Source organism: Amphiura filiformis, chromosome 17 (genome assembly GCF_039555335.1).
Source record: "Amphiura filiformis chromosome 17, Afil_fr2py, whole genome shotgun sequence".
Classification (NCBI taxonomy): domain Eukaryota; kingdom Metazoa; phylum Echinodermata; class Ophiuroidea; order Amphilepidida; family Amphiuridae; genus Amphiura; species Amphiura filiformis.
This window is the reverse complement of record NC_092644.1, coordinates 39873172-39900810: the sequence shown is the minus strand read 5'-3', so window position 1 is coordinate 39900810 and position 27639 is coordinate 39873172. Positions and strand designations below refer to the sequence as shown.

General features: G+C 38.0%; 1 protein-coding gene across 1 annotated transcript in view; it reads left to right on the top strand.

Annotated features, from left to right (window-relative positions):
• The window catches only part of LOC140138434 (5-hydroxytryptamine receptor 4-like), a 44895-nt gene extending 40328 nt beyond the window's left edge, over nt 1–4567 (top strand). Inside the window, exon 2 of the mRNA XM_072160329.1 lies at nt 3098–4567. Within this exon, the coding sequence (XP_072016430.1) occupies nt 3211–4356 (1146 nt within the window). The 5' untranslated portion in view covers nt 3098–3210 and the 3' untranslated portion in view covers nt 4357–4567. The remainder of the gene's footprint in view (nt 1–3097) is intronic.
• Nucleotides 4568–27639: the final 23072 nt, after the last annotated feature.

The following is a 27639-nucleotide window of genomic DNA, read 5'->3' as shown; positions in this document are numbered from 1 at the left end:
TGATGTATATAATTTGTGAAGGACATGACTGTGTCAATATTCCAGCGGTCAATGTATCAATGGTGTGTTTTTGTATCTCCTTCAAGACTTCAATTAAGGGTTGTTATAGGAAAATATAAGTGTCTCTGCCAAGTCAATGAGATATTGTGCTACACTAAGTCTTATATGGCATTATTACAGCTTTGTTGCTTACCTCCAACTTCAGCAACGCATACTGCGCAATTAATCAAACCCCGTTAGCTGTTTGCAATCACGTTGCACTATATAATACCAAATTCATTGGGGGCAATTCATTCGTGATATTAATTTGCAAAAGCCGAGCAGTATTCATCGAATGTTGCGCTTATTTTTTAATATTAATATACTTTTAAGGGTATAGAGCTACGTATCGTGCAATAAATTCATTATTTGTTAATTGCTATAATCAGGAAGGGTGAATGAAAGTGGATAAAAGTGAAAAATTAAAATATATTGGAGATCCGAAATAATAATTGAGAGCATTTTATTTTGCTTTTAAGGTCAGGATAAGGCGACCTGTATAACTTTGTGGTTGTAATTGGCTTGCTATGTAATATATTTGTACATCGGTGTTTCTTTTATAAATATCTGGTTAATCACAAAACCCTTTAAATTAGCGTAGTCCCGTTTCCATTCTACATTTATCTCTTTTATAAGAGAATTGAAATGGATAATAAAATAAATCAAACATTTATGGCTCTGTTTGACGGAGTTTTGAGATATGGATTTTAAAACAATAACATTAAGTCGGGATCTATCTTTAATTATTAATGAAATTAACAACACTGCACTGGTATTGTATTCCATGTAAGTCCCGAGGTCTTAAGGCCAAAAAGTACCTAAACGAAAATGAAACGTTTTGTGTTTGCTGGGATGCTCTTCCTCAAATGCCAATATCCAAAGACTCTACAATAGGTTATGTGCACGAGACAGCTTTAACAATATATACGACTTTCTGAATTCATGTGTCGAAATAGGTCGTTTGTGTCATTTAAATTCAAATCAAACATATTCAGCTTATCGTCACCAAGACTGCACTGTTCCCACCAGGTTTTATTCGAGCGAATTAAACCATGAATTAAACCGGTAGTTCAGTAACTACCGCTTTAGGCACGAAACAGTCTGCACTTAATAATGTCAATCTGAATTTCGTGATTATTTTGAATACTATTAAGCTTTTTTGGTCATATTCAAAATATGTTATGAAGCAAAATAAGTGTTCTTTTTCATGTGACCTGATTTCTAGAGAAATATTTCTTATGAAGTTATTTATTTATTAGTAAAAAACATGTATATAGATCCCACTCACACCAATCCCGTCCTTCACTCTCGATCTCGCATACATCGCCCACACTCTGTACGCACAAGCCTTGAACAAGTTCCGTTTGTAATGTAATTTTTCCTGTTGCAGCAACAACTCGCAGCATCAACTGTGGAAATTATAGCTATATAGATTCAGACTCTGGGCACGGGCTCTGGGCACACACAATGTGCACTTCATTAAGTTAATCCTGATTTTCTTTCCGGGTATATTCAAGACTCGTGCATATATATTTATTACTAATACAATAAACAACTCATTGACTACTCAATAATCACGTAGCAGCACTATAACAGTTTCTATACGTGCGGAACCAAGAATAGGCCCTTTCACTCGATCAGATTAAATGACAATATTGTTTCACGTTGTTTCATAAATGGGTCTCATATTCTGTGCCGGTTTTATTGATTAAGGAAATTCTCCAGATTTCGTCATTCTCTATTCTGAGAGGAATATCTTAGCCCTATTACATATATACAAACATATGGTCAATTTCGATCACATTGAAGAATGTATTTTTTGCGAAGTAATTATCCACCATATACGTCTTTAAAATAAATTTGCTATTATAATCATGCATTTTGCCAATTTGGTTATCCACAGAATAATAAATGCAACTAGAGGGAAATGTCACATTGATTTTGAAGCTTAAAACACATATTGCTTTTCAAAGGTCTCAAAACACCAGACTTACAAGTAATTTGTCAGTTGCTGACACACAACATCGCACTGTATCTGTAATAATAATAACAACCTTTGCGGGCTCTTACATTATGTTTTTTAGTTTGTAACAAATTATCGTTGGGTTGGACGATCAAAGCAATTATATGTATTCTATTCTTAATTGATGTCGATGAATGAAGCTGAATGAGCTTGGAAGCTCTAGGACCTGTATCTATTTTTATGTATATTCCTTAAGGTTGCAGCTTGTGCAACACTAGTACAACATTATTAAAGCTTTGTTGATTACCTCGAACTTCAGCAACACATTAATTTATCAAACCTCGTTAGCTGTTTGCAATCACGTTGCACTATATAATACCAAATTCATTGGGGCAGTATTCATCGAATAGTGCGCTTATTTTTAACATTAATATACTATTTTAATCTGCGTCGCCATGGTCGTGCAATACATCCATTATTTGTTAGTTGTTATCACAAAGGGCGAATTAAAGTGGATAAAAGTGAACAATTAGAATATATTGGAGATCCGAAACAATAATTGAGAGCATTTTATTTTGCTTTTAAGGTCAGGCTAAAGTGATCTTGTTGATTGCAATTTGCTTGTTATGTAATGTATTTGTATTTTCTTTTTCCATTTCTTAATGAAAATCTCTTGTTAATTATTGAACTCTTTAAATTAGCGTTTGTTCCGTCCTTTTCTCATCTACATTTGTCCCTTTCATATAGAGAATTATTGAAATGATATAATAAAATCAAACATTTAATGATTTATAGCTCTATTTGAAAGAGTTTTGAGATATGCAAATTAAAACAATAACATTAAGTATCTATGTTAAGGAAATAAAAAAAAACCTGTACTGGTAGGCTTGTATTTCATGTAATTCCTGAGATCTTAAGGTCAAGAATGCTAGAAACGAAAATGAAATGGCTCATTATTTGATACACATTTCAATATGTACTGGTCTATTTTGGTATACAATTCTGCTAGTAAAGAAATCTCATATTCTTCTATCTTCAACTTTTTCAACAATTTCAAGCAAACTTGACTCTCACATTTTCATCTTTATTTTGCAGATGATGCATGGAGAACACCGTTTACAGCTGACGCGTTTGATTGCTCACCGTAATTACCCTGATGTTTGAAAACGTTAACATATCTTCTGACGTTTCTATGGCAACACATTAAAATGGGTGGTAACCAGGTGAAGATAGAATCTAACTTCACTGCCATCGAAGATGCATCATACTCATCTCATTACGAAGATGAATCGCCTAAACCACTGAGCTGGAAAATTACTGTTGGCTTGACAATGTCGGTCATTATTCTTGTCACTCTAATAGGAAATTTATTGGTCATGATCTCATTTGCGACTGATTGGAGACTACGAATAAATCGCGGAAACTGGTTCATCCTGAATTTATCAGTGTCAGATTTTCTGATTGGCCTATGCGTGTTGCCTATTAACACCGCTTGGATTGTTAATGAAGGCTGGCCTTTTGGAGAGACATTTTGTAAAATATGGATTGTCATTGACTATACCGCATCTTACATGTCAGTACTGACAATGGGTATGATTAGTCTTGATAGATATTGGTTGGTGACTAAAAAGTTAGCTTATCAAGAATTTTTAACAAAAACAAAAGTTCGGTTAATGCTTGGAAGCGCTTGGTTGTTTTGTATAATTTTCTATACCATAGTGACATTCTTGTGGTCAGTTATTAGTGGAGAAACGAATATTGATTACACAGAAGAATGTGAAATGGAGTCCGTCTATAATTTGGGTTTTAACATTTTCCTGATCATCATTGAATTCGTCCTACCTTTAATTGTCATTGATTGTCTAAATTATCGAATCTACAGAATTATAAAGGAACGTTCGCAACAGTTCGTCCGCTCAAAATCAGACCCGATTAATTCAATGAGTAGACCGAATAACGCTGTAGGGCCGATGCCTGATCCTGTGGCACCACCAGACGATGATGACATCCACACGGAGCACTCAAGTCCAGTTCAAGAAAAGAAAGAATTTAAAAAGCATAAACGGGCTGCGTTTACGTTAGGTGTACTCATTGGAATATTCATATGTTGTTGGCTGCCATACTACATAACGGTAATCTTGGGCACTTTCTGCGAGTCATGTGTACCCGATAGCGTCTGGGAGTTTACTAATAACTTACTATGGTGCAACTCGACATTGAATCCGTTTTTGTATGCGTTATTGCACAATCGTTACCGCCAGAATTTCATTCGTATTTTAGGATTGAAAGGACTATATCAGCGATGGACACCATCTGACGGAGAAGGCATAAATACTTCAGAATCTATGATGTAAACTCAAGAACAATTATTGTCAACTTTATTCTATGTAAAGAGCATGATCATTATTATGTCCAAATCAGGAATTTTGTAGATATTGGACGAGAAAGGCTAAATCTGTACAAATTAATATTAACCACTAATAACAAACAATAATAATTTTAGAAGTATAATACCGTAAACATTCGTATATGTGCCTATTAACAAGTTGCTCGGACTCAGACAAGAACGAAAATAATGAACAAGTTTAACAAACTAACGTAAAAATTCGTCTGAGCAACTCGTTAATAGGCACATAATTATGCTTATGATATGAAGCTAAACTGATATGAAATCCACTAGCCAGTTATTTGGTTTTAGAACTCATACCAGATACATGGCCAATGGATCTCACAGTTAGACGGGGAAAAACTCGCTGAATACTCGAACAGAAATAGACGGATAACAAAATATAACTTCAAAATAATCTTTAATTGATTAATCATCAAATCTGCTTCAAGAGCGCACACCCTAGACATTCCACAAATAACCATCGCAACCAGGATCAGCTCCCCGAGTTTCGTACGGGTTACAACGAGACAAATTAGCAGTGAGTTCCTTGTCCAGGGGAATTTCAAGCTAACTCAATTTTTCCACGAGAGCGTAATAGGCACCGCCAGGGTTCGAACCCGCAACCTCTCGCACCATATAGTCGAACGCCCTATCGATTGAGCTAACTTGACTGCTTGATTGCGGTGGTTATAATTAAAACATTGGGATAATCCGCTTTCTTGTCAATCCTGCCAATGATTAACATGTGTGGCTACCATAGATACATTTCCCTGGCCATCTAAGTTTTTCGTCTTCTTTGTAATAGCTTTTAGTTCCCATAGGATTTTCTCTGTCCCAACGGCAATATCAGATGGTCTGGTTCAGTCCACGATCCAGCTGTCCAGAAAGTAACCATGGTAACCTACGCCAGACTAGTCCGATGAGTAGGGCCTGTTTTTTTCTTAGAATACTCAGACCAAAGTATTCTAGCTCAGACTCAGGCTCAATAAAGATCCCAGGTTCAAATCCTGGATGGTCAGCAGATTCTTTTCACTGACTGTCATTTATGTATGTGGAGACTTGGGTACAAACCCTTCTCACCCTTAATCATTAATTTCCAGAATATTTCGTTAAACATATATTAGTGAACACAATATTGGCATAATAATAGTCTATAACGTATATTCTGTTGATCCCGCCTCATTATTCATACACTCGCATTATAATTATGATAAGACAATTTAAGGTTTTTAATTTGGTTCCCCCCAAATCTTGCATGTGTAAAAGGGGAGTAGGATATTTTGGCACGTCAAAAAGGGGGTGGGGATGGCACGTCAAAAAGGGAGGGGCAAACGATTTTTGGCACGGCTAAAAAGATCTTGAGAATTGACCATCCGCGGGGGGTACACATGATTATTGCACAGTCCCTAACTATTTTCACAACAAAAGGATCATTCTTTGAAATCGTATTGTATTATATTTATTATAATGTTGTTTGATTTTAACGCTCTATGTATGGCTTAATTTCCGATGTTATAAAGACAATAAACAATTATCGAAACAAAAAGAAAGAGTACTGGTTAAGCAAACACTTGATTTTTCTTCGATATTTGTTATTTTTGTATATAAATTAAATTGATAAAATGCATGTAATAATCAAATCTCATAAACAAATGTGTCTGGGAGATACGTTCTGCGCCCTATTAAGGGGGTACTACACCCCTCGATAAATTTATGTCTATTTTAGCATTTTTCTCAAAAACTAATCACACACTAGTACCGTAACAAAAGTTATATTATTGGGGCAAGGAATCCAATTACTACACTGGAATTTCAGTGACTCAGACAAGCGATTCGTTATTTATGATACGAAATAAGGTACCGCTAGGATGTACATCATTTCCTATCATACATACGGAACCGCTTGTCTTGAGTCACTGAAATTTCAGTGTAGTAATTGGATTCCTTGTCCCAATAATATACATAACTTTTGTTACCAGTGTGTGATTAGTTTTTGAGAAAATGCAAAATAGTCACAAATTTACCACAGGGGTGTAGTACCCCCTTAAAGTAGTCGCCCATTTTACGACAATAGCGCCAATCCGGCTTGAAATTTGTATGGCACTCAGCCTGATTTTTCAGTGGCTTATAAGAGCAAAATATGGATAATTTTGCCGCAAGGTGTGGGGGCACATATCCCTCCCCCTGTCCCCGGGATTAACACCCATGCGCGTCTGTGGCAAATACATTGCACAATAGAACAGACATTCCAGGTTTTTTGTCGACAAACCTGGTCTTTCGTTCGAAAAAACAGGTTTTTCAAAATCCAGGTTTATTCAATTGTATTTAGGGCCTACAAAAGAAATAATTAATACCTCCAACGGAGTCTGTTAAAAACATCTTTTCGTATATAATTTTTTTTCTTTATTCTTAATGATTTTTTCATGACTATCATTTTGACTATCTACTGAAGATAGCAATTACGGCGGGATCATGTAAGACAAAAGATAAGTTCTTGCTAATTGAATCATCATTGTTTTGTTTTTTAATACCAACCATGTTTGACATTTTTGTTTCTCATTTTTTCCTTCATGTTCCTGATAGGCTCTGCTATATAAGTACGGTTTTAAATTTTGGTCAGCTTCGTCATTTTAACATTTCTTTATAGCTTTGCATTCGGCCTGTTGCCGACTTGTTTCTAAAGCGCGCGTTCAATTCGAATTGCCTTTTTGCGCCGTACTGAATAATCATCTACAACACGTGTAAGGCAATGTTATTTGGAACATTAATATGTTTCGTGTTTTTTTGCTTCCTATTTTCTGAAGATTGCATTTAGGGCTTCCGAAGAAAATTTTAACACCTCCAGCGGAATATTTTCGTATATATGTAGCTGATGATTCAGTAGGCCCCTACGATCTTCGTTGGACCTCAATGCTATCTTATTATAGACAATTTTTCTTGGTGAAAATAGGAGTTGGTAAATAAAACATCTTTAGTCTAGCCGAGCGGCGGCTAGACTCCTGTTTCCCAGTAGTTTCTTTCTTCTTCTTCTTCTTCTTGCACATCCGCCATCGGCGATGTGCATTGTTTTTACCGCGTTCTTCTTTCTTCTTTCTTTCTTTCTTCTGTCAACACTATGATCAGCCATCGTAGCCACATGCTTTCAGGCATGTTGACCATACTTGGTCAGTATAACCGTTTGGTGGTGCCACAGATGTCACATGATCAACTTCCGGTCAAATGTCATCCACTTCCGGTCAATGGCCAAAACTTGGATTTTCACTAAAAATGCTACTTCTTCCACATATTACATAGCATCGTAACGTCACTTACACACATGCATCATCTATAGCCAGTGTCTAAAAGTTATACCACAAAATTGGAATCAAAGGTCATTAAGGGGTCACTTCCGGTAAAAGTCTGAAAAATTTGTACAAAATATTCAAAAAATCACTGTCTTTACAAATTACATAGCAGAGAGTCGCCATTAGCACACATGCATCGCTACTAGCTAGGGTCTTTAGGATGCCTACAGTTTTGGGGTCAAAGGTCATTAAGGGGTTACTTCCGGTCAAAAACCAAAATTATCAAAAAAGTTACAAATTTTTTATCTCAAAATGTAAACAAACCAGAGTAATATACCCATCATACATGAATTAGTGTTACATGATGTATGCATGGTATTTTTTATTTTGGGGGTCAAAGGTCATTAAGGGGTCACTTCCTGTTTTTAGCTAAATAACTTCAAGAATTTTTATCTCAACAACTAAACATAGTAGAATTTTTTAATTAAAACTGAAACAATGCATTTTGTCGGTGTACATAAGGTTTTTTTTCATTGAAGTCAAAGGTCATTAAAGGGGTCAAAAGGTCAATCATAAATTTAAAAAAAATCAAAATCCATGTATAAGTTCCGATTAAGCTGAAATTCACCAGGAATGGTTATGAGGCGTCACTTCCGGTGTTAAACAAAATACCTTCTAAAATACCTGGCGGTTGTGCATGCTCGCGGTCGCAGGCGACCGCAACCATATCTAGTTCTTCTTCTTTCTTTCTTTCTTTCTTCTGTCAACATCATAATCAGCCATCGTAGCCACATGCTTTCAGGCATGTTGACCATATTTGGTCAGTAGAACCGTTTGGTGGTGCCACAGATGTCACATGATCAACTTCCGGTCAAATGTCATCCACTTCCGGTCAATGGCCAAAACTTGGATTTTCACAAAAAATGCTACTCCTCCCACATATTACATAGCACCGTGACGTCACTTACACACATGCATCATCTATAGCCACTGTCTAAAAGTTATACCACAAAATTGGAATGAAAGGTCATTAATGGTGTCACTTCCGGTAAAAGTCTGAAAAATTTGTAAAAAATATTCAAAAAATCACTGTCTTTACAAATTACATAGCAGAGAGTCGCCATTAGCACACATGCATCGCTACTAGCCAGGGTCCTTAGGATGTCTACAGTTTTGGGGTCAAAGGTCATTAAGGGGTTACTTCCGGTCAAAAACCAAAATTATCAAAAATGTTTAAAAAAATTTTATCTCAAAATGTAAACAGACCAGAGTAATATAATCATCATACATATATCAGTGTTACTTGATGTATGCATGGTATTTTATTTTGGGGTCAAAAGGTCATTAAGGGGTCACTTCCTGTTTTTAGCTAAATAACTTTAAGAATTTTTATTTCGACAACTAAACATAGTAGAATTTTTTAATTAAAATTGGAACAATGCATTTTGTCGGTGTACATAAGGTTTTTTTTTCATTGAAGTCAAAAGTCATTAAGGGGTCAAAAGGTCAATCATAAATTTTTTAAAAAAATCAAAATCCATGTATAAGTTCCGATTAAGCTGAAATTCACCAGGAATATTCCTTATGACATCCTAAGCACTATGTTATATTTTTGCGGGGTCAAAGGTAATTAAAGGATCACTTCCGGTTCTCACAGATTAAGGGGTCATTTTTTATTTTGCATCGCCCCCCCCCCCCCCTAAAATACCTGGCGGTTGTGCATGCTCGCGGTCGCAGGCGGCCGCAACCATATCTAGTTCTTCTTCTTAGTCTAGCCGAGCGGCGGCTAGACTCCTGTTTCCGAGTAGTTTCTTTCTTCTTCTTCTTCTTCTTCTTCTTCTTCTTCTTCTTAGTCTAGCCGAGCGGCGGCTAGACTCCTGTTTCCCAGTAGTTTCTTTCTTCTTCTTCTTCTTCTTCTTCTTCTTCTTGCACAGCCGCCATCGGCGCTGTGCATTGTTTTTACCGCGTTCTTCTTTCTGTCAACATTTTGCAGACCCCCCCTCTTGAAATTTACAAATTGCTCTAGCTCCGACATACTTTCATGGATTTCAACCAAACTTAGACACACTCATCACTGGCACTTGCTACAAATGTCACATGATCAATTTCCGGTCAAAGATCATCCACTTCCGGTCAATGACCAAAAACGTGATTTTCACTAAAAATGCTTCTTCTTCCACATTTTACATAGCACCATGACGTCACTTGCACACATGCATCGCCTATTACCAGTGTCTAAAAGTCCTTCACAGAATTGGGATCAAAGGTCATTAAGGGTCACTTCCGGTAAAAAGTATGAAAAATTTGTAAAAATATTCAAAAAATCACTGTCTTTACAAATTACATAGCAGAGAGTCGCCATTAGCACACATGCATCGCTACTAGCTAGGGTCTTTAGGATGCCTACAGTTTTGGGGTCAAAGGTCATTAAGGGGTTACTTCCGGTCAAAAACCAAAATTATCAAAAATTAAAAAAAAATTTTATCTCAAAATGTAAACAGACCAGAGCAATATAACCATCATACATGAATTGGTATTACCTGATGTATGCACGGTATTTTTATTTTGGGGGTCAAAGGTCATTAAGGGTTCACTTCCTGTTTTTAGCTAAATAACTTTAAGAATTTTTATCTCGACAACTAAACAAAGTAGAATTTTTAAATTAAAATTGGAACAATGCATTTTGTCGGTGTATATAAGGTTTTTTTTTCATTGAGGTCAAACGTCATTAAGAGGGTCAAAAGGTCAATCATAAATTTAAAAAAAATCAAAATCCATTTATAAATTCCGATTAAGCTGGAATTCACCAGGAATATTCCTTATGACATCCTGAGCAGTATGTAATATTTTGCGGGGTCAAAGGTTATTAAGGGATCACTTCCGGTTATCAACAAAACCGCCTGGTGGCTGTGCTCGCGGTCGCAGGTGACCGCAACCAATCAGATCTCGTTACACAGCCGTGACGTTAGTCACGCCTGTGTCTTTTTTCTTACAGGTTCTTTCTTCTTTCTTCTTCTTCTGCCGACCACTACATTTGCTCTAGCACTTACATACTTACACCGATTTTAACGTAACTTAGTCACAACCATCATTGACCATGCCCCTACATGTCACATGAAACTCGTGGGGTCAAAGGTCACGCAGGGGTCATAGGGGTCAAAACGTGATTTCAACTCAAAATGCTTCTTCTCTCACAGATTACGTAGGACAGTGACACCACTTGCACACATGCATTGCCATTATCCAGTGTCTATGGGGTCCTCACAGATTTGGGGTCAAAGGTCATTAAGGGTTCACTTCCGGTATAAAACGAAAAACCTTCAATTTTTTTTATTTGCTAAGAAAAACATAGGACAGTAACGGTATGTTCACACATAAATTGTAGTTACCCTGTGTATATGTGGTATTTTTTTATTTAGGGTCAAAGGTCATTAAGGGGCCACATCCGGTACAAAACGAAATACCTTTAAAATGCTTCTTCTCCCACAAATTACGTAGGACAGTAACGCCACTTGCATAAATGCATTGTTATTACGCAGTGTCTATGGGGTCCTCACAGATTTGGGGTCAAAGGTCATTAAGGGGTCACTTCCGGTATAAAACGAAAAACCTTCAATTTTTTTTATTTGCTAAGAAAAACATAGGACAGTAACGGTATGCTCACAAATGAATTGTGGGTACCCAATTCATATGTGGTATTTTTTTATTTGGGGTCAAATGTCATTAAGGGGTCACTTCCGGTGTAAAACGAAAAACCGTCAAAATGCCCTTCTGCCACCAGTAACATAGCAAAGTGGTGCCACATGCACCCATGCATTGACATTAGCCAATGTCTATGGCCGTTTTCATATATTTTGGGGTCAAAGGTCATTAGGGGTAACTACACGGCTGTGTTCGTGGGTTAGACCACAGCTTAAGTCTAGTTACACAGCCGTGACGTTAGTCACGGCTGTATCTTTTTCTTACAGGTTCTTTCTTCTTTCTTTCTTCTTTCTTTCTTCTTTCTTTCTTCTTTCTGCCGACCACTTCATTTGCTCTAGCACTTACATGCTTACACCGATTTTGACCTAACTTGGTCATAACCATCATTGACCATGCCCCTACATGTCATATGAAACTCGTGGGGTCAAAGGTCACGCAGGGGTCATAGGGGTCAAAAACGTGATTTCAACTCAAAATGCTTCTTCTCTCACAGATTACGTAGGACAGTGACACCACTTGCACACATGCATTGTTATTATCCAGTGTCTATAGGGTCCTCACAGATTTGGGGTCAAAAGGTCATTAAGGGGTCACTTCCGGTATAAAACGAAAAACTTTCAAATTTTTTTATTTGCTAAGACAAACATAGGACAGTAACGGTATGTTCACACATAAATTGTAGTTATCCTGTGTATATGTGGTATTTTTATATTTAGGGTCAAAGGTCATTAAGGGGCCACTTCCGGTATAATACGAAATACGTTTAAAATGCTTCTTCTCCCACAAATTACGTAGGACAGTGACACAACTTGCACACATGCATTGTTATTACCCAGTGTCTATGGGGTCCTCACAGATTTGGGATCAAAGGTCATTAAAAGGTCACTTCCGGTATAAAACGAAAAACCTTCAAATTTTTTTATTTGCTAAGTAAAACATAGGACAGTAACGGTATGTTCACACATGAATTGTGGGTACCCAATTCATATGTGGTATTTTTTATTTGGGGTCAAATGTCATTAAGGGGTCACTTCCGGTATAAAACGAAAAACCGTCAAAATTTTTTATTTGCTAAGAAAAACATAGGACAGTAACGTTATGTTCACACATGAATTGTAGGTACCCAATTCATATGTGGTATTTTTTTATTTAGGGTCAAATGTCATTAAGGGGTCACTTCCGGTCTGAGACGAAAAACCTTCAAATGCCCCTTCTGCCACAAGTAACATAGCAAAGTGGTGCCACATGCACCCATGCATTGACATTAGCCAATGTCTATGGCCGTTTTCATATATTTTGGGGTCAAAGGTCATTAGGGGTAACAACACGGCTGTGTTCGTGGGTTAGACCACAGCTTATTCTTCTTCTTTCTGTCAACATTTAACATAATTTGCTCTAGCTCCTTTATTATTTGACCGATTATGACCAAACTTGGGCACAAGCTCCACTACCCCAGCCTTTACATTTGACATGACCCATTTGGGGTCAAACGTCATGCATGAGTAATTTTGGCTAAAAATGTGATTTTTACCAAAAATGCTTCTTCTCCTACAGATTACATGGTACAGTAATGAGATTTATACATTGACCTTGGCTATAGCCGGGGCCTATGGGGTCCTCACAGATTTGGGGTCAAAGGTCATTAAGGGGTATTTCCGGCACATAACCAAATACCTTCAAAATGCTTCTTTTCCTACAGATTCTATGGTACAGAGATGCGACTGACACATATGCATTGACATTAGTTGGTGTCTATGGGGTCCTCACAGATTTTGAGTTCAAGGTCAAACAGGGGACAAAAATGGTTGATTACTGAAAATCACTTTAAAATTCAATATTTTCTGCATATTACGTGCTGTGATCATCAGAATAATGCCAAAAGGGCTCTAGCATTATGTTCATATACGATTGTAATCAGATTTGGCTTAAACATGGGGGAGGGGTCTGTTTGGGGTCAACAGGGGTAAAATTCTAAAGTTTGTCCAATTTAAATGAAAATTAGTATATGTGATCTTGATATGATTCAAAATATATTGGAGGTCATTTCAAGGTCACCAGAGGTCAACGAAAGGTCAAAAGGGGTCAATTTCTAATATTTGTCCAATTTAGATGAAAATTAGTATATGTGATCTTGATATGATTCAAAATATATTGGAGGTCATTTCAAGGTCACCAGAAGTCAACTAAAGGTCAAAAGGGGTCAAATTACAAAGTTTATTCAATTTGAATGAAAATTAGTGTATGTTATGTGGATATGATGCAAAATGTGGTGAAGGTCATTTCAAGGTCATCAGATGTCATTTCAAGGTCACGGCTAGACTTCGCAGCCTTACTAAGGATGCAATATATCTAGTTACCTAGCCGGGACACCGGCTAGGTCTTGTGATGCTATCGGATCTTTCTTCTTTCTTCTTTCTTCTGGCAACAAATTTCAAAATGCTTCTTCTCCTACATGTTACATCCTACAATGACGTCACTTGCACATATATCCAGTGTCTATAGGATATTCACAAATTTGGGGTCAAAGGTCATTAAGGGGTCATTTCCGGTATAAAACCAAATATCTTCAAAATGCTTCTTCTGCCACAAATTACATAGTACGTTGATGTCACTTACACATATGCATCGGCTATATCCAGTGCCTATAAATTATTCACAGAATTTGGGTCAAAGGTCATTAAGGGGGTCATCTCCGGTCTAAAGGCTAAAAATATTCAAAAAATCACTGTTTTTACAAATTACATAGCAGAGTGTTGTCATTAGCACACATGCATTGCTACTAACCAGGGTCTTTGGCGTGTGTACAGTTTTGGGGTCAAAGGTCATTAAGGGGTCGCTTCCGGTCAAAAACCAAAAATCATCAAATATGTTCATTTTTTTTTATCTCAAAACATAACCAGACCAGAGTAATATAAACTTCATATATGCATTAGTGTTACCCGATGTATGCACGGTATTTTTTATTTTTTTGGTCAAAGGTCATTTAGACGTCATTTCCGGTTTTAAGCTAAATAACTTCAAGAATTTTATCTCCATAACTAAGCATAGTAGATTTTTAAATTTAAATTGTAACAATGCATTTTCGTGGTGTATATGAGGTTTTTTTTATATTGGGGTCAAAGGTCATTAAGGAGGTCAAAACGTCAAATTTGCAAAAAAAAAATTTAAAATAAGACCACGAACACAGCCGTGTTGTGACCCCTTAATGACCTTTGACCCCAAAATATATAAAAACGCCCATAGACAGTGGCTAATGTCAATGTATGGGTGCACGTGGCACCACTTTGCTATGTTATTTGTGGCAGAAGGGGCATTTTGAAGGTTTTCGTCTCAGACCGGAAGTAACCCCTCAATGACCTTTGACCCAAAATAAAAAGATACCACATATGAATTGGGTAACCACAATTCATGTGTGAACATATCGTTACTGTCCTATGTTTTTTAGCAAATAAAAAATTTTGAAGGTTTTAGTTTTATACCGGAAGTGACCCCTTAATGACCTTTGACCCCAAATCTGTGAGGACCCCATAGACACTGGGTAATAACAATGCATGTGTGCAAGTGGTGTCACTGTCCTACGTAATTTGTGGGAGAAGAAGCATTTTAAAGGTATTTTAGTTTTATACCGGAAGTGGCCCCTTAATGACCTTTGACCCTAAATAAAAAAAAAACCACATATACACAGGGTAACTACAATTTATGTGTGAACATACCGTTACTGTCCTATGTTTTTCTTAGCAAATATAAATTTTTGAAGATTTTTCGTTTTATACCGGAAGTGACCCTTTAATGACCTTTGACCCCAAATCTGTGAGGACCCCATAGACACGGGATAATAACAATTCATGTGTGCAAGTGGTGTCACCGTCCTATGTAATCTGTGAGAGAAGAAGCATTTTGAGTTGAAATCACGTTTTTGACCCCTATGACCCCTGCGTGACCTTTGACCCCACGAGTTTCATATGACATGTAGGGGCATGGTCAATGATGGTTATGACCAAGTTAGGTCAAAATCGGTGTAAGCATGTAAGTGCTAGAGCAAATGAAGTGGTCGGCAGAAAGAAGAAAGAAAGAAGAAAGAAAGAAGAAAGAAAGAAGAAAGAACCTGTAAGAAAAAAGACACAGCCGTGACTAACGTCACGGCTGTGTAATTACGGAAAAGTAGCTGTATCTCAGCCTATGGAAGACGGATAAAGCCCCTACATGCTACAGCGATGCACCATTAATGGTGTGAGATGTCCATAAACTTTAAGACTGGCATTTCCGGCCCCGGCTAGGTCCAGATCTGTAACCAGATCTAGTTCTTCTTCTTCTTCTGTCAACATTTAACATAATTTGCTCTAGCTCCTTTATTATTTGACCGATTATGATCAAACTTGGGCACAAGCTCCACTACCCCAGCCTTTACATTTGACATGACCCATTTGGGGTCAAACGTCATGCATGAGTAATTTTGGCTAAAAATGTGATTTTTACCAAAAATGCTTCTTCTCCTACAGATTACATGGTACAGTAATGAGATTTATACATTGACCTTGGCTATAGCCGGGGCCTATGGGGTCCTCACAGATTTGGGGTCAAAGGTCATTAAGGGGTATTTCCGGCACATAACCAAATACCTTCAAAATGCTTCTTTTCCTACAGATTCTATGGTACAGAGATGCGACTGACACATATGCATTGACATTAGTTGGTGTCTATGGGGTCCTCACAGATTTTGAGTTCAAGGTCAAACAGGGGACAAAAATGGTTGATTACTGAAAATCACTTTAAAATTCAATATTTTCTGCATATTACGTGCTGTGATCATCAGAATAATGCCAAAAGGGCTCTAGCATTATGTTCATATACGATTGTAATCAGATTTGGCTTAAACATGGAGGAGGGGTCTGTTTTGGGGTCAAAAGGGGCAAAATTCTAAAGTTTGTCCAATTTAAATGAAAATTAGTATATGTGATCTTGATATGATTCAAAATATATTGGAGGTCATTTCAAGGTCACCAGAGGTCAACGAAAGGTCAAAAGGGGTCAAATTCTAATATTTGTCCAATTTAGATGAAAATTAGTATATGTGATCTTGATATGATTCAAAATATAGTGGAGGTCATTTCAAGGTCACCAGAAGTCAACTAAAGGTCAAAAGGGGTCAAATTACAAAGTTTATTCAATTTGAATGAAAATTAGTATATGTTATGTGGATATGATGCAAAATATGGTGAAGGTCATTTCAAGGTCATCAGATGTCATTTCAAGGTCACGGCTAGACTTCGCAGCCTTACTAAGGATGCAATATATCTAGTTACACAGCCGTGACGTTAGTCACGGCTGTGTCTTTTTTTTTTCTTACAGGTTCTTTCTTCTTTACACAGCCGTGACATTAGTCACGGCTGTGTCTTTTTTCTTACAGGTTCTTTCTTCTTTCTTTCTTCTTCTTTCTGCCGACCACTACATTTGCTCTAGCACTTACATGCTTACACCGATTTTGACCTAACTTTGTCACAACCATCATTGACCATGCCCCTACATGTCATATGAAACTCGTGGGGTCAAAGGTCACGCAGGGGTCATAGGGGTCAAAACGTGATTTCAACTCAAAATGCTTCTTCTCTCACAGATTACGTAGGACAGTGACACCACTTGCACACATGCATTGTTATTATCTTGTGTCTATGGGGTCCTCACAGATTTGGTGTCAAAGGTCATTAAGGGGTCACTTCCGGTATAAAACGAAAAAACTTCAAATTTTTTATTTGCTAAGAAAAACATAGGACAGTAACGGTATGTTCACACATAAATTGTAGTTACCCTGGGTATATGTGGTATTTTTTAATTTAGGGTCAAAGGTCATTAAGGGGCCACTTCCGGTATAAAACGAAATACCTTTAAAATGCTTCTTCTCCCACAAATTACGTAGGACAGTGACACCACTTGCACACATGAATTGTTATTACCCAGTGTCTATGGGGTCCTCACAGATTTGGGGTCAAAGGTCATTAAGGGGTCACTTCCGGTATAAAACGAAAAACCTTCAAAAATTTTTATTTGCTAAGAAAAACATAGGACAGTAACGGTATGTTCACACATGAATTGTGGGTACCCAATTCATATGTGGTATTTTTTTATTTGGGGTCAAATGTCATTAAGGGGTCACTTCCGGTATAAAACGAAAAACTGTCAAAATTTTTTATTTGCTTAGAAAAACATAGGACAGTAACGGTATGTTCACACATGAATTGTGGGTACCCAATTCATATGTGGTATTTTTTATATGGGGTCAAATGTCATTAAGGGGTCACTTCCGGTCTGAGACGAAAAACCTTCAAAATGCCCCTTCTGCCACAAGTAACATAGCAAAGTGGTGCTACATGCACCCATGCATTGACATTAGCCAATGTCTATGGCCGTTTTCATATATTTTGGGGTCAAAGGTCGTTAGGGATAACAACACGGCTGTGTTCGTGGGTTAGACCACAGCTTAGTCTAGTTTCTTCTTCTTTCTTCTTCTTCTTCTTCTTTCTGCCGACCACTACATTTGCTCTAGCACTCACATGCTTACACCGATTTTGACCTTACTTGGTCACAACCATCATTGACCATGCCCCTACATGTCACATGAAACTCGTGGGGTCAAAGGTCACGTAGGGGTCATAGGGGTCAAAAACGTGATTTCAACTCAAAATGCTTCTTCTCCAACAGATTACGTATGACGGTGACCCCACTTGCACACATGCATTGCTATTACCCAGTGTCTATGGGGTCCTCACAGATTTGGGGTCAAAGGTCATTAAGGGTTCACTTCCGGTATAAAACGAAAAACATTCAAAAAATTTTATTTGCTAAGAAAAACATAGGACAGTAACGGTATGTTCACACATAAATTGTAGTTACCCTGTGTATATGTGGTATTTTTTTATTTAGGGTCAAAGGTCATTAAGAGGACACTTCCGGTACAAAACGAAATACCTTTAAAATGCTTCTTTTCCCACAAATTACGTAGGACAGTAACACCACATGCATACATGCATTGTTATTACCCAAGTGTCTATGGGGTCCTCACAGATTTGGGGTCAAAGGTCATTAAGGGGTCACTTCCGGTATAAAACGAAAAACCTTCAATTTTTTTTATTTGCTAAGAAAAACATAGGACAGTAATGGTATGTTCACACATGAATTGTGGGCACCCAATTCATATGTGGTATTTTTTTATTTGGGGTCAAATGTCATTAAGGGGTCACTTCCGGTATAAAACGAAAAACCGTCAACATTTTTATTTGCTAAGAAAAACATAGGACAGTAACGGTATGTTCACACATGAATTGTGGGTACCCAATTCATATGTGGTATTTTTTATTTGGGGTCAAATGTCATTAAGGGGTCACTTCCGGTCTGAGACGAAAAACCTTCAAAATGCCCTTCTGCCACAAGTAACATAGCAAAGTGGTGCCACATGCACCCATGCATTGACATTAGCCAATGTCTATGGCCGTTTTCATATATTTTGGGGTCAAAGGTCATTAGGGATAACAACACGGCTGTGTTCGTGGGTTAGACCACAGCTTAGTCTAGTTACACAGCCGTGACGTTAGTCACGGCTGTGTCTTTTTTCTTACAGGTTCTTTTTCTTCTTTCTTTCTTTCTTCTTTCTTCTTCTGCCGACCACTACATTTGCTCTAGCACTTACATGCTTGCACGAATTTTGACCTAACTAGGTCACAACCATCATTGACCATGCCCCTACATGTCACATGAAACTCGTGGGGTCGAAGGTCAAACAGGGGTCATAGGGGTCAAAAACGTGATTTCAACTCAAAATGCTTCTTCTCTCACAGATTACGTAGGAGAGTGACACCATTTGCACACATGCATTGTTATTAGCCAGTGTCTATGGGGTCCTCACAGATTTGGGGTCAAAGGTCATTAAGGGGTCACTTCCGGTATAAAACGAAAAACCTTCAAAAATTTTTATTTGCTAAGAAAAACATAGGACAGTAACGGTATGTTCACAAATAAATTATAGTTACTCTGTGCATTTGTGGTATTTTTTCATTTAGGGTCAAAGGTCATTAAGGGGCTACTTCCGGTATAAAACGAAATTCCTTTAAAATGCTTCTTCTTCCACAAATTACGTATGACAGTGACGCCACTTGCACACATGCATTGTTATTACCCAGTGTCTATGGGGTCCTCACAAATTTGGAATCAAAGGTCATTAAGGGGTCACTTCCGGTATAAAACGAAAACCTTCAAAATTTTTTATTTGCTAAGAAAAACATTGGAGGGTGATGGTATATTCACACGTGAATTGTGTTTACCTATTGTACATGTGGTATTTTTTCATTTGGGGTCAAAGGTCATTAAGGGGTCACTTCTGGTCTGAGACGAAAAACCTTGAAAAAGGCCCCTTTCTGCCACAAATAACATAGCAAAGTGGTGCCACTTGCACAAATACATTGACATTAGCCAATGTCTATGGGCGTTTTATATATTTTGAGGTCAAAGGTCATTAAGGCGTCAAAACACGGCTGTGTTCGTGGTCTTAGACCACAGCTAAGTCTAGTTCTTCTTCTTTCTGCCGACCACTACATTTGCTCTAGCACTTAGATGCTTGCACCGATTTTGACCTAACTTGGTCACAACCATCATTGAACATGCCCCTACATGTCACATGAAATTCGTGGGGTCAAAGGTCAAGCAGGGGTCATAGGGGTCAAAAACGTGATTTCAACTCAAAATGCTTCTTCTCTCACAGATAATGTAGGAGAGTGACACCACTTGCACACATGCATTGTTATTATCCAGTGTCTATGGGGTCCTCACAGATTTGGAGTCAAAGGTCATTAAGGGGTCACTTCCGGTAAAAACGAAAAACCTTCAAAAATTTTATTTGCTAAGAAAAACATAAGACAGTAACGGTATGTTCACACATAAATTGTGGTTACCCCGTGTATATGTGGTATTTTTTTATTTAGGGTCAAAGGTCATTAAGGGGCCACTTCCGGTACAAAACGAAATACCTTTAAAATGCTTCTTCTCCCACAAATTACGTAGGACAGTAACACCACTTGCATACATGCATTGTTATTATCCAGTGTCTATGGGGTCCTCACAGATTTGGGGTCAAAGGTCATTAAGGGGTCACTTCCGGTATAAAACGAAAAACCGTCAAAAATTTTATTTGCTAAGAAAAACATAGGACAGTAACGGTATGTTCACACATGAATTGTGGATACCCAATTCATATGTGGTATTTTTTTATTTGGGGTCAAACGTCATTAAGGGGTCACTTCCGGTATAAAACGAAAAACCGTCAAAATTTTTTATTTGCTAAGAAAAACATAGGACAGTAACGGTATGTTCACACATGAATTGTGGGTACTCAATTCATATGTGGTATTTTTTATTTGGGGTCAAATGTCATTAAGGGGTCACTTCCGGTCTGAGACGAAAAACCTTCAAAATGCCCCTTCTGACACAAGTAACATAGCAAAGTGGTGCCACATGCACCCATGCATTGACATTAGCCTATGTCTATGGCCGTTTTCATATATTTTGGGGTCATAAGGTCATTAGGGGTAACAACACGGCTGTGTTCGTGGGTTAGACCACAGCTTAGTCTAGTTCTTTCTTCTTTCTTCTTCTTTCTGCCGACCACTTCATTTGCTCTAGCACTTACATGCTTACACCGATTTTGACCTAACTTGGTCATAACCATCATTGACCATGCCCCTATATGTCATATGAAACTCGTGGGGTCAAAGGTCACGCAGGGGTCATAGGGGTCAAAAACGTGATTTCAACTCAAAATGCTTCTTCTCTCACAGATTACATAGGACGGTGACACCACTTGCACACATGAATTGTTATTATCCCGTGTCTATGGGGTCCTCACAGATTTGGGGTCAAAGGTCATTAAAGGGTCACTTCCGGTATAAAACGAAAAATCTTCAAAAATTTTTATTTGCTAAGAAAAACATAGGACAGTAACGGTATGTTCACACATAAATTGTAGTTACCCTGTGTATATGTGGTATTTTTTTATTTAGGGTCAAAAGGTCATTAAGGGCCACTTCCGGTATAAAACGAAATACCTTTAAAATGCTTCTTCTCCGACAAATTACGTAGGACAGTGACAGCACTTGCACACATGCATTGTTATTACCCAGTGTCTATGGGGTCCTCACAGATTTGGGGTCAAAGGTCATTAAGGGGTCACTTCCGGTATAAAACGAAAAACCTTCAAAATTTTTTATTTGCTAAGAAAAACATAGGACAGTAACGGTATGTTCACACATACATTGTAGTTACCCTGTGTATATGTGGTATTTTTTATTAAGTGTCAAAGGTCATTAAGGGGCCACTTCCGGTACAAAACGAAATACCTTTTAAATGCTTCTTCTCCCACAAATTACGTAGGACAGTAACACCACTTGCATACATGCATTGTTATTACCCAGTGTCTATGGGGTCCTCACAGATTTGGGGTCAAAGGTCATTAAGGGGTCACTTCCGGTATAAAACGAAAAACCTTCAATTTTTTTTTTATTTGCTAAGAAAAACATAGGACAGTAACGGTATGTTCACACATGAATTATGGGTACCCAATTCATATGTGGTATTTTTTTATTTGGGGTCAAATGTCATTAAGGGGTCACTTCCGGTCTGAGACGAAAAACCTTCAAAATGCCCCTTCTGCCACAAGTAACATAGCAAAGTGGTGCCACATGCACCCATGCATTGACATTAGCCAATGTCTTTGGCCGTTTTCATATATTTTGTGGTCAAAGGTCATTAGGGGTAACAACACGGCTGTGTTCGTGGGTTAGACCACAGCTTAGTCTAGTTACACAGCCGTGACGTTAGTCACGGCTGTGTCTTTTTTCTTACAGGTTCTTTACACAGCCGAGAGCTGTGTTTTGTTTCTTACGAGATCGTCTACCTTTCTTCTGTCAACCTTTACATTTGCTCTAGCACTGACATGCTTGTACCGATTTTGACCTAACTTGGTCACAACCATCATTGACCATGCCCCTACATGTCACATGAAAATTGTGGGGTCAAAGGTCACGCAGGGGTCATAGGAGTCAAAAAAGTGATTTCAGCTAAAAATGCATCTTCTCCCACAAATTACGTAGGACAGTGACGCCACTTGCACACATGCATTGTTATTACCCACTGTCTATGGGGTGTACACAGATTTGGGGTCAAAGGTCATTAAGGGGTCACTTCCGGTATAAATCGAAATATCTTCAACAAATTTTATTAGCTAAGAAAAACATAGGAGAGTGATGGTATGTTCACACATGAATTGTGTTTACCCAATGTATATGTGGTATTTTTTTTATTTGGGGTCAAAGGTTATTAAGGGTCACTTCCTGTATAAAACAAAATATCTTCAAACATTTTTATCGGCCAAGAAAAACATAGCACACTGACGGTATATTCACACATGAATTGATGTCACCTAGTGTACACGTGGTATTTTTTTTTTTTTTTTCTAAGGTCATTAAGGGGTCACTTTCGATGTCTGACCGAATACTTTCAAAATGCTTCTTTTCTCAAATTACACGGCGCAGGGATATGTGCCTGGTGCATATATATTGGCTATAGCCAGTGTCTATGTGGTGTAAAAATAATTGGGATCAAAGGTCATTTAGAGGTCATTTTAATTAAAAGACTTATATCCTTCAAATTCGACATGTATGCACGGCATAGCAGCCGACAAGCCTACACGTGGTAACGCGCAATGGTCGAGGGCTTTTATTACACAGCCGAGAGCTGTGTTTTGTTTCTTACGAGATCGTCTACCTTTCTTCTGTCAACCTTTACATTTGCTCTAGCACTGACATGCTTGTACCGATTTCGACCTAACTTGGTCACAATCATCATTGACCATGCCCCTACATGTCACATGAAAATTGTGGGGTCAAAGGTCACGCAGGGGTCATAGGAGTCAAAAAGTGATTTCAGCTAAAATGCATCTTCTCCCACAAATTACGTAGGACAGTGACGCCACTTGCACACATGCATTGTTATTACCCACTGTCTATGGGGTGTACACAGATTTGGGGTCAAAGGTCATTAAGGGGTCACTTCCGGTATAAATCGAAATATCTTCAACAAATTTTATTAGCTAAGAAAAACATAGGAGAGTGATGGTATGTTCACACATGAATTGTGTTTACCCAATGTATATGTGGTATTTTTTATTTGGGGTCAAAGGTTATTAAGGGTCACTTCCTGTATAAAACAAAATATCTTCAAACATTTTTATCGGCCAAGAAAAACATAGCACACTGACGGTATATTCACACATGAATTGATGTCACCTAGTGTACACGTGGTATTTTTTTCGGCGGGGTCAAAGGTCATTAAGGGGTCACTTTCGATGTCTGACCGAATACTTTCAAAATGCTTCTTTTCTCAAATTACACGGCGCAGGGATATGTGCCTGGTGCATATATATTGGCTATAGCCAGTGTCTATGTGGTGTAAAAATAATTGGGATCAAAGGTCATTTAGAGGTCATTTTAATTAAAAGACTTATATCCTTCAAATTCGACATGTATGCACGGCATAGCAGCCGACAAGCCTACACGTGGTAACGCGCAATGGTCGAGGGCTTTTATTACACAGCCGAGAGCTGTGTTTTGTTTCTTACGAGATCGTCTACCTTTCTTCTGTCAACCTTTACATTTGCTCTAGCACTGACATGCTTGTACCGATTTCGACCTAACTTGGTCACAACCATCATTGACCATGCCCCTACATGTCACATGAAAATTGTGGGGTCAAAGGTCACGCAGGGGTCATAGGAGTCAAAAAAGTGATTTCAGCTAAAAATGCATCTTCTCCCAAAAATTACGTAGGACAGTGACGCCACTTGCACACATGCATTGTTATTACCCACTGTCTATGGGGTGTACACAGATTTGGGGTCAAAGGTCATTAAGGGGTCACTTCCGGTATAAATCGAAATATCTTCAACAAATTTTATTAGCTAAGAAAAACATAGGAGAGTGATGATATGTTCACACATGAATTGTGTTTACCCAATGTATATGTGGTATTTTTTTATTTGGGGTCAAAGGTTATTAAGGGGTCACTTCCTGTATAAAACAAAATATCTTCAAACATTTTATCGGCCAAGAAAAACATAGCACACTGACGGTATATTCACACATGAATTGATGTCACCTAGTGTACACGTGGTATTTTTTCGGCGGGGTCAAAGGTCATTAAGGGGTCACTTTCGATGTCTGACCGAATACTTTCAAAATGCTTCTTTTCTCAAATTACACGGCGCAGGGATATGTGCCTGGTGCATATATTTTGGCTATAGCCAGTGTCTATGTGGTGTAAAAATAATTGGGATCAAAGGTCATTTAGAGGTCATTTTAATTAAAAGACTTATATCCTTCAAATTCTACATGTATGCACGGCATAGCAGCCGACAAGCCTACACGTGGTAACGCGCAATGGTCGAGGGCTTTTATTACACAGCCGAGAGCTGTGTTTTGTTTCTTACGAGATCGTCTACCTTTCTTCTGTCAACCTTTACATTTGCTCTAGCACTGACATGCTTGTACCGATTTTGACCTAACTTGGTCACAACCATCATTGACCATGCCCCTACATGTCACATGAAAATTGTGGGGTCAAAGGTCACGCAGGGGTCATAGGAGTCAAAAAAGTGATTTCAGCTAAAAATGCATCTTCTCCCACAAATTACGTAGGACAGTGACGCCACTTGCACACATGCATTGTTATTACCCACTGTCTATGGGGTGTACACAGATTTGGGGTCAAAGGTCATTAAGGGGTCACTTCCGGTATAAATCGAAATATCTTCAACAAATTTTATTAGCTAAGAAAAACATAGGAGAGTGATGGTATGTTCACACATGAATTGTGTTTACCCAATGTATATGTGGTATTTTTTTATTTGGGGTCAAAGGTCATTAAGGGGTCACTTTCGATGTCTGACCGAATACTTTCAAAATGCTTCTTTTCTCAAATTACACGGCGCAGGGATATGTGCCTGGTGCATATATATTGGCTATAGCCAGTGTCTATGTGGTGTAAAAATAATTGGGATCAAAGGTCATTTAGAGGTCATTTTAATTAAAAGACTTATATCCTTCAAATTCGACATGTATGCACGGCATAGCAGCCGACAAGCCTACACGTGGTAACGCGCAATGGTCGAGGGCTTTTATTACACAGCCGAGAGCTGTGTTTTGTTTCTTACGAGATCGTCTACCTTTCTTCTGTCAACCTTTACATTTGCTCTAGCACTGACATGCTTGTACCGATTTTGACTAAGGTCATTAAGGGGTCACTTCCGGTATAAATCGAAATATCTTCAACAAATTTTATTAGCTAAGAAAAACATAGGAGAGTGATGGTATGTTCACACATGAATTGTGTTTACCCAATGTATATGTGGTATTTTTTTATTTGGGGTCAAAGGTTATTAAGGGGTCACTTCCTGTATAAAACAAAATATCTTCAAACATTTTTATCGGCCAAGAAAAACATAGCACACTCACGGTATATTCACACATGAATTGATGTCACCTAGTGTACACGTGGTATTTTTTCGGTTGGGTCAAAGGTCATTAAGGGGTCACTTTCGATGTCTGACCGAATACTTTCAAAATACTTCTTCAAAGGTTCTTTCGATAGTATTGATCAATTTTCTATAATAGATAATTGTCCTTTCCTTTTGATGCTAAAACGCTCGTTTATGTTGCATTAAGTAAATAATTAACTCAGATCCGTATAAATTGTAACAATTTAGCTCAGTGTCTTCTTTTAAAAAGAACTATGTTACGGGTTACACATTTTGGACTCGGAAGGTTACGGTGATTAACTACTTTCCGGGACTCTTTTATCGCCGCCTCTTCACTGGGCTCTTCATCGTAAAGGGTACATAGCACAAAATAGCTTTCCATAGACTTTACGTGCAAAATAGGGGTCACGTTGTAGGCTTTAAGTCGAGTTACGTCTTACTTTGAAATATATATTTGATATCATCTTAATCAGAACAAAATTCTGCATAACATATCTGAAAATGACACCATATTTTAGGTCTACTTTTTGAGAAAAATAGCGCTATATAAAAGGCCCGATTTTCCCGTGTTTACGTCCGACTGCTAACCGCGTTTTGACCTCGTGTGTTCATGCGCTCATCATCGTAAACATCACTCGAATTTTCGCGTTTTCTGTTCAAATTAGTAGAGATCACATTCACAAGTTCTAGCAAAACACGATTTGCAACACTAAAAGTGTTAATATTGTACCGATTTTGCATAATTTTTATGCAAAGTTGGGACTATAGGCGTGATAAACTTTTGCCGGAAACCGCTTCACAGGCGGATTTAGTAGTATAAACTCTAAAACATCTTCATACCATTAATTAAAGAGGGCCATCCTCAAGCGTTTACCACTGAAGCAAAATGTAAAAGGTCATTTTGAGGCGATGACCAATTTACACCGTGCATTACAATTATTTGAAGATTCTAATTACTTTTGTTGTGATGAGTATTGTATAATAATAATATTAAACACGTACTAAATGCAGAGCGATACGAATTCTATTTTCGGTATATGGGAAGCTTGCCCAAGTACAAAGAATACAAAGCATACGATCAGATACATGGTCAAAATAAGCAAAAATACGACTATTAGTAGGCCTATATTCTGGATTCACCAAAATATACCCTGTTTTTTGATATCGAGCACACCATCGTCAAAACAACCCTATTGGCCTACATCACGAATATAAAATGTTTGCAAACATAGTTTACAAATAACCCCTTTTTAGCGAAATTGGGAACAACCATGCGTTGTGTTTACCCAATGTATATGTGGTATTTTTATTTGGGTCAAAGGTCATTAAGGGGTCACTACCGGTTTAAAACGAAATACCAACAAATTTTATCAGCCAAGAAAAACAGCACAGTGATAGTATGTTCACAAATGAATTGGGTTTATATATAAGTGGTATTTTTATTTGGGGTCAAAGGTCATTAAGGGGTCACTGCCGGTCCGAGACGAGAAACCTTCAAAATACCTCTTCTGCCACAAATAACATAGCAGAGTGATGCTACATGCACACACGCATTGACATTAGCCAATGTTTATGGAGGGTTAATAAATTTTGGGGTCAAAGGTCATTAAGGGGTCACCCCTCGGCTGTGTTTGTGGTCTTAGACCACAGCTATGTCTAGTTCTTCTTTCTTCTTCTTCTGCCGACCACT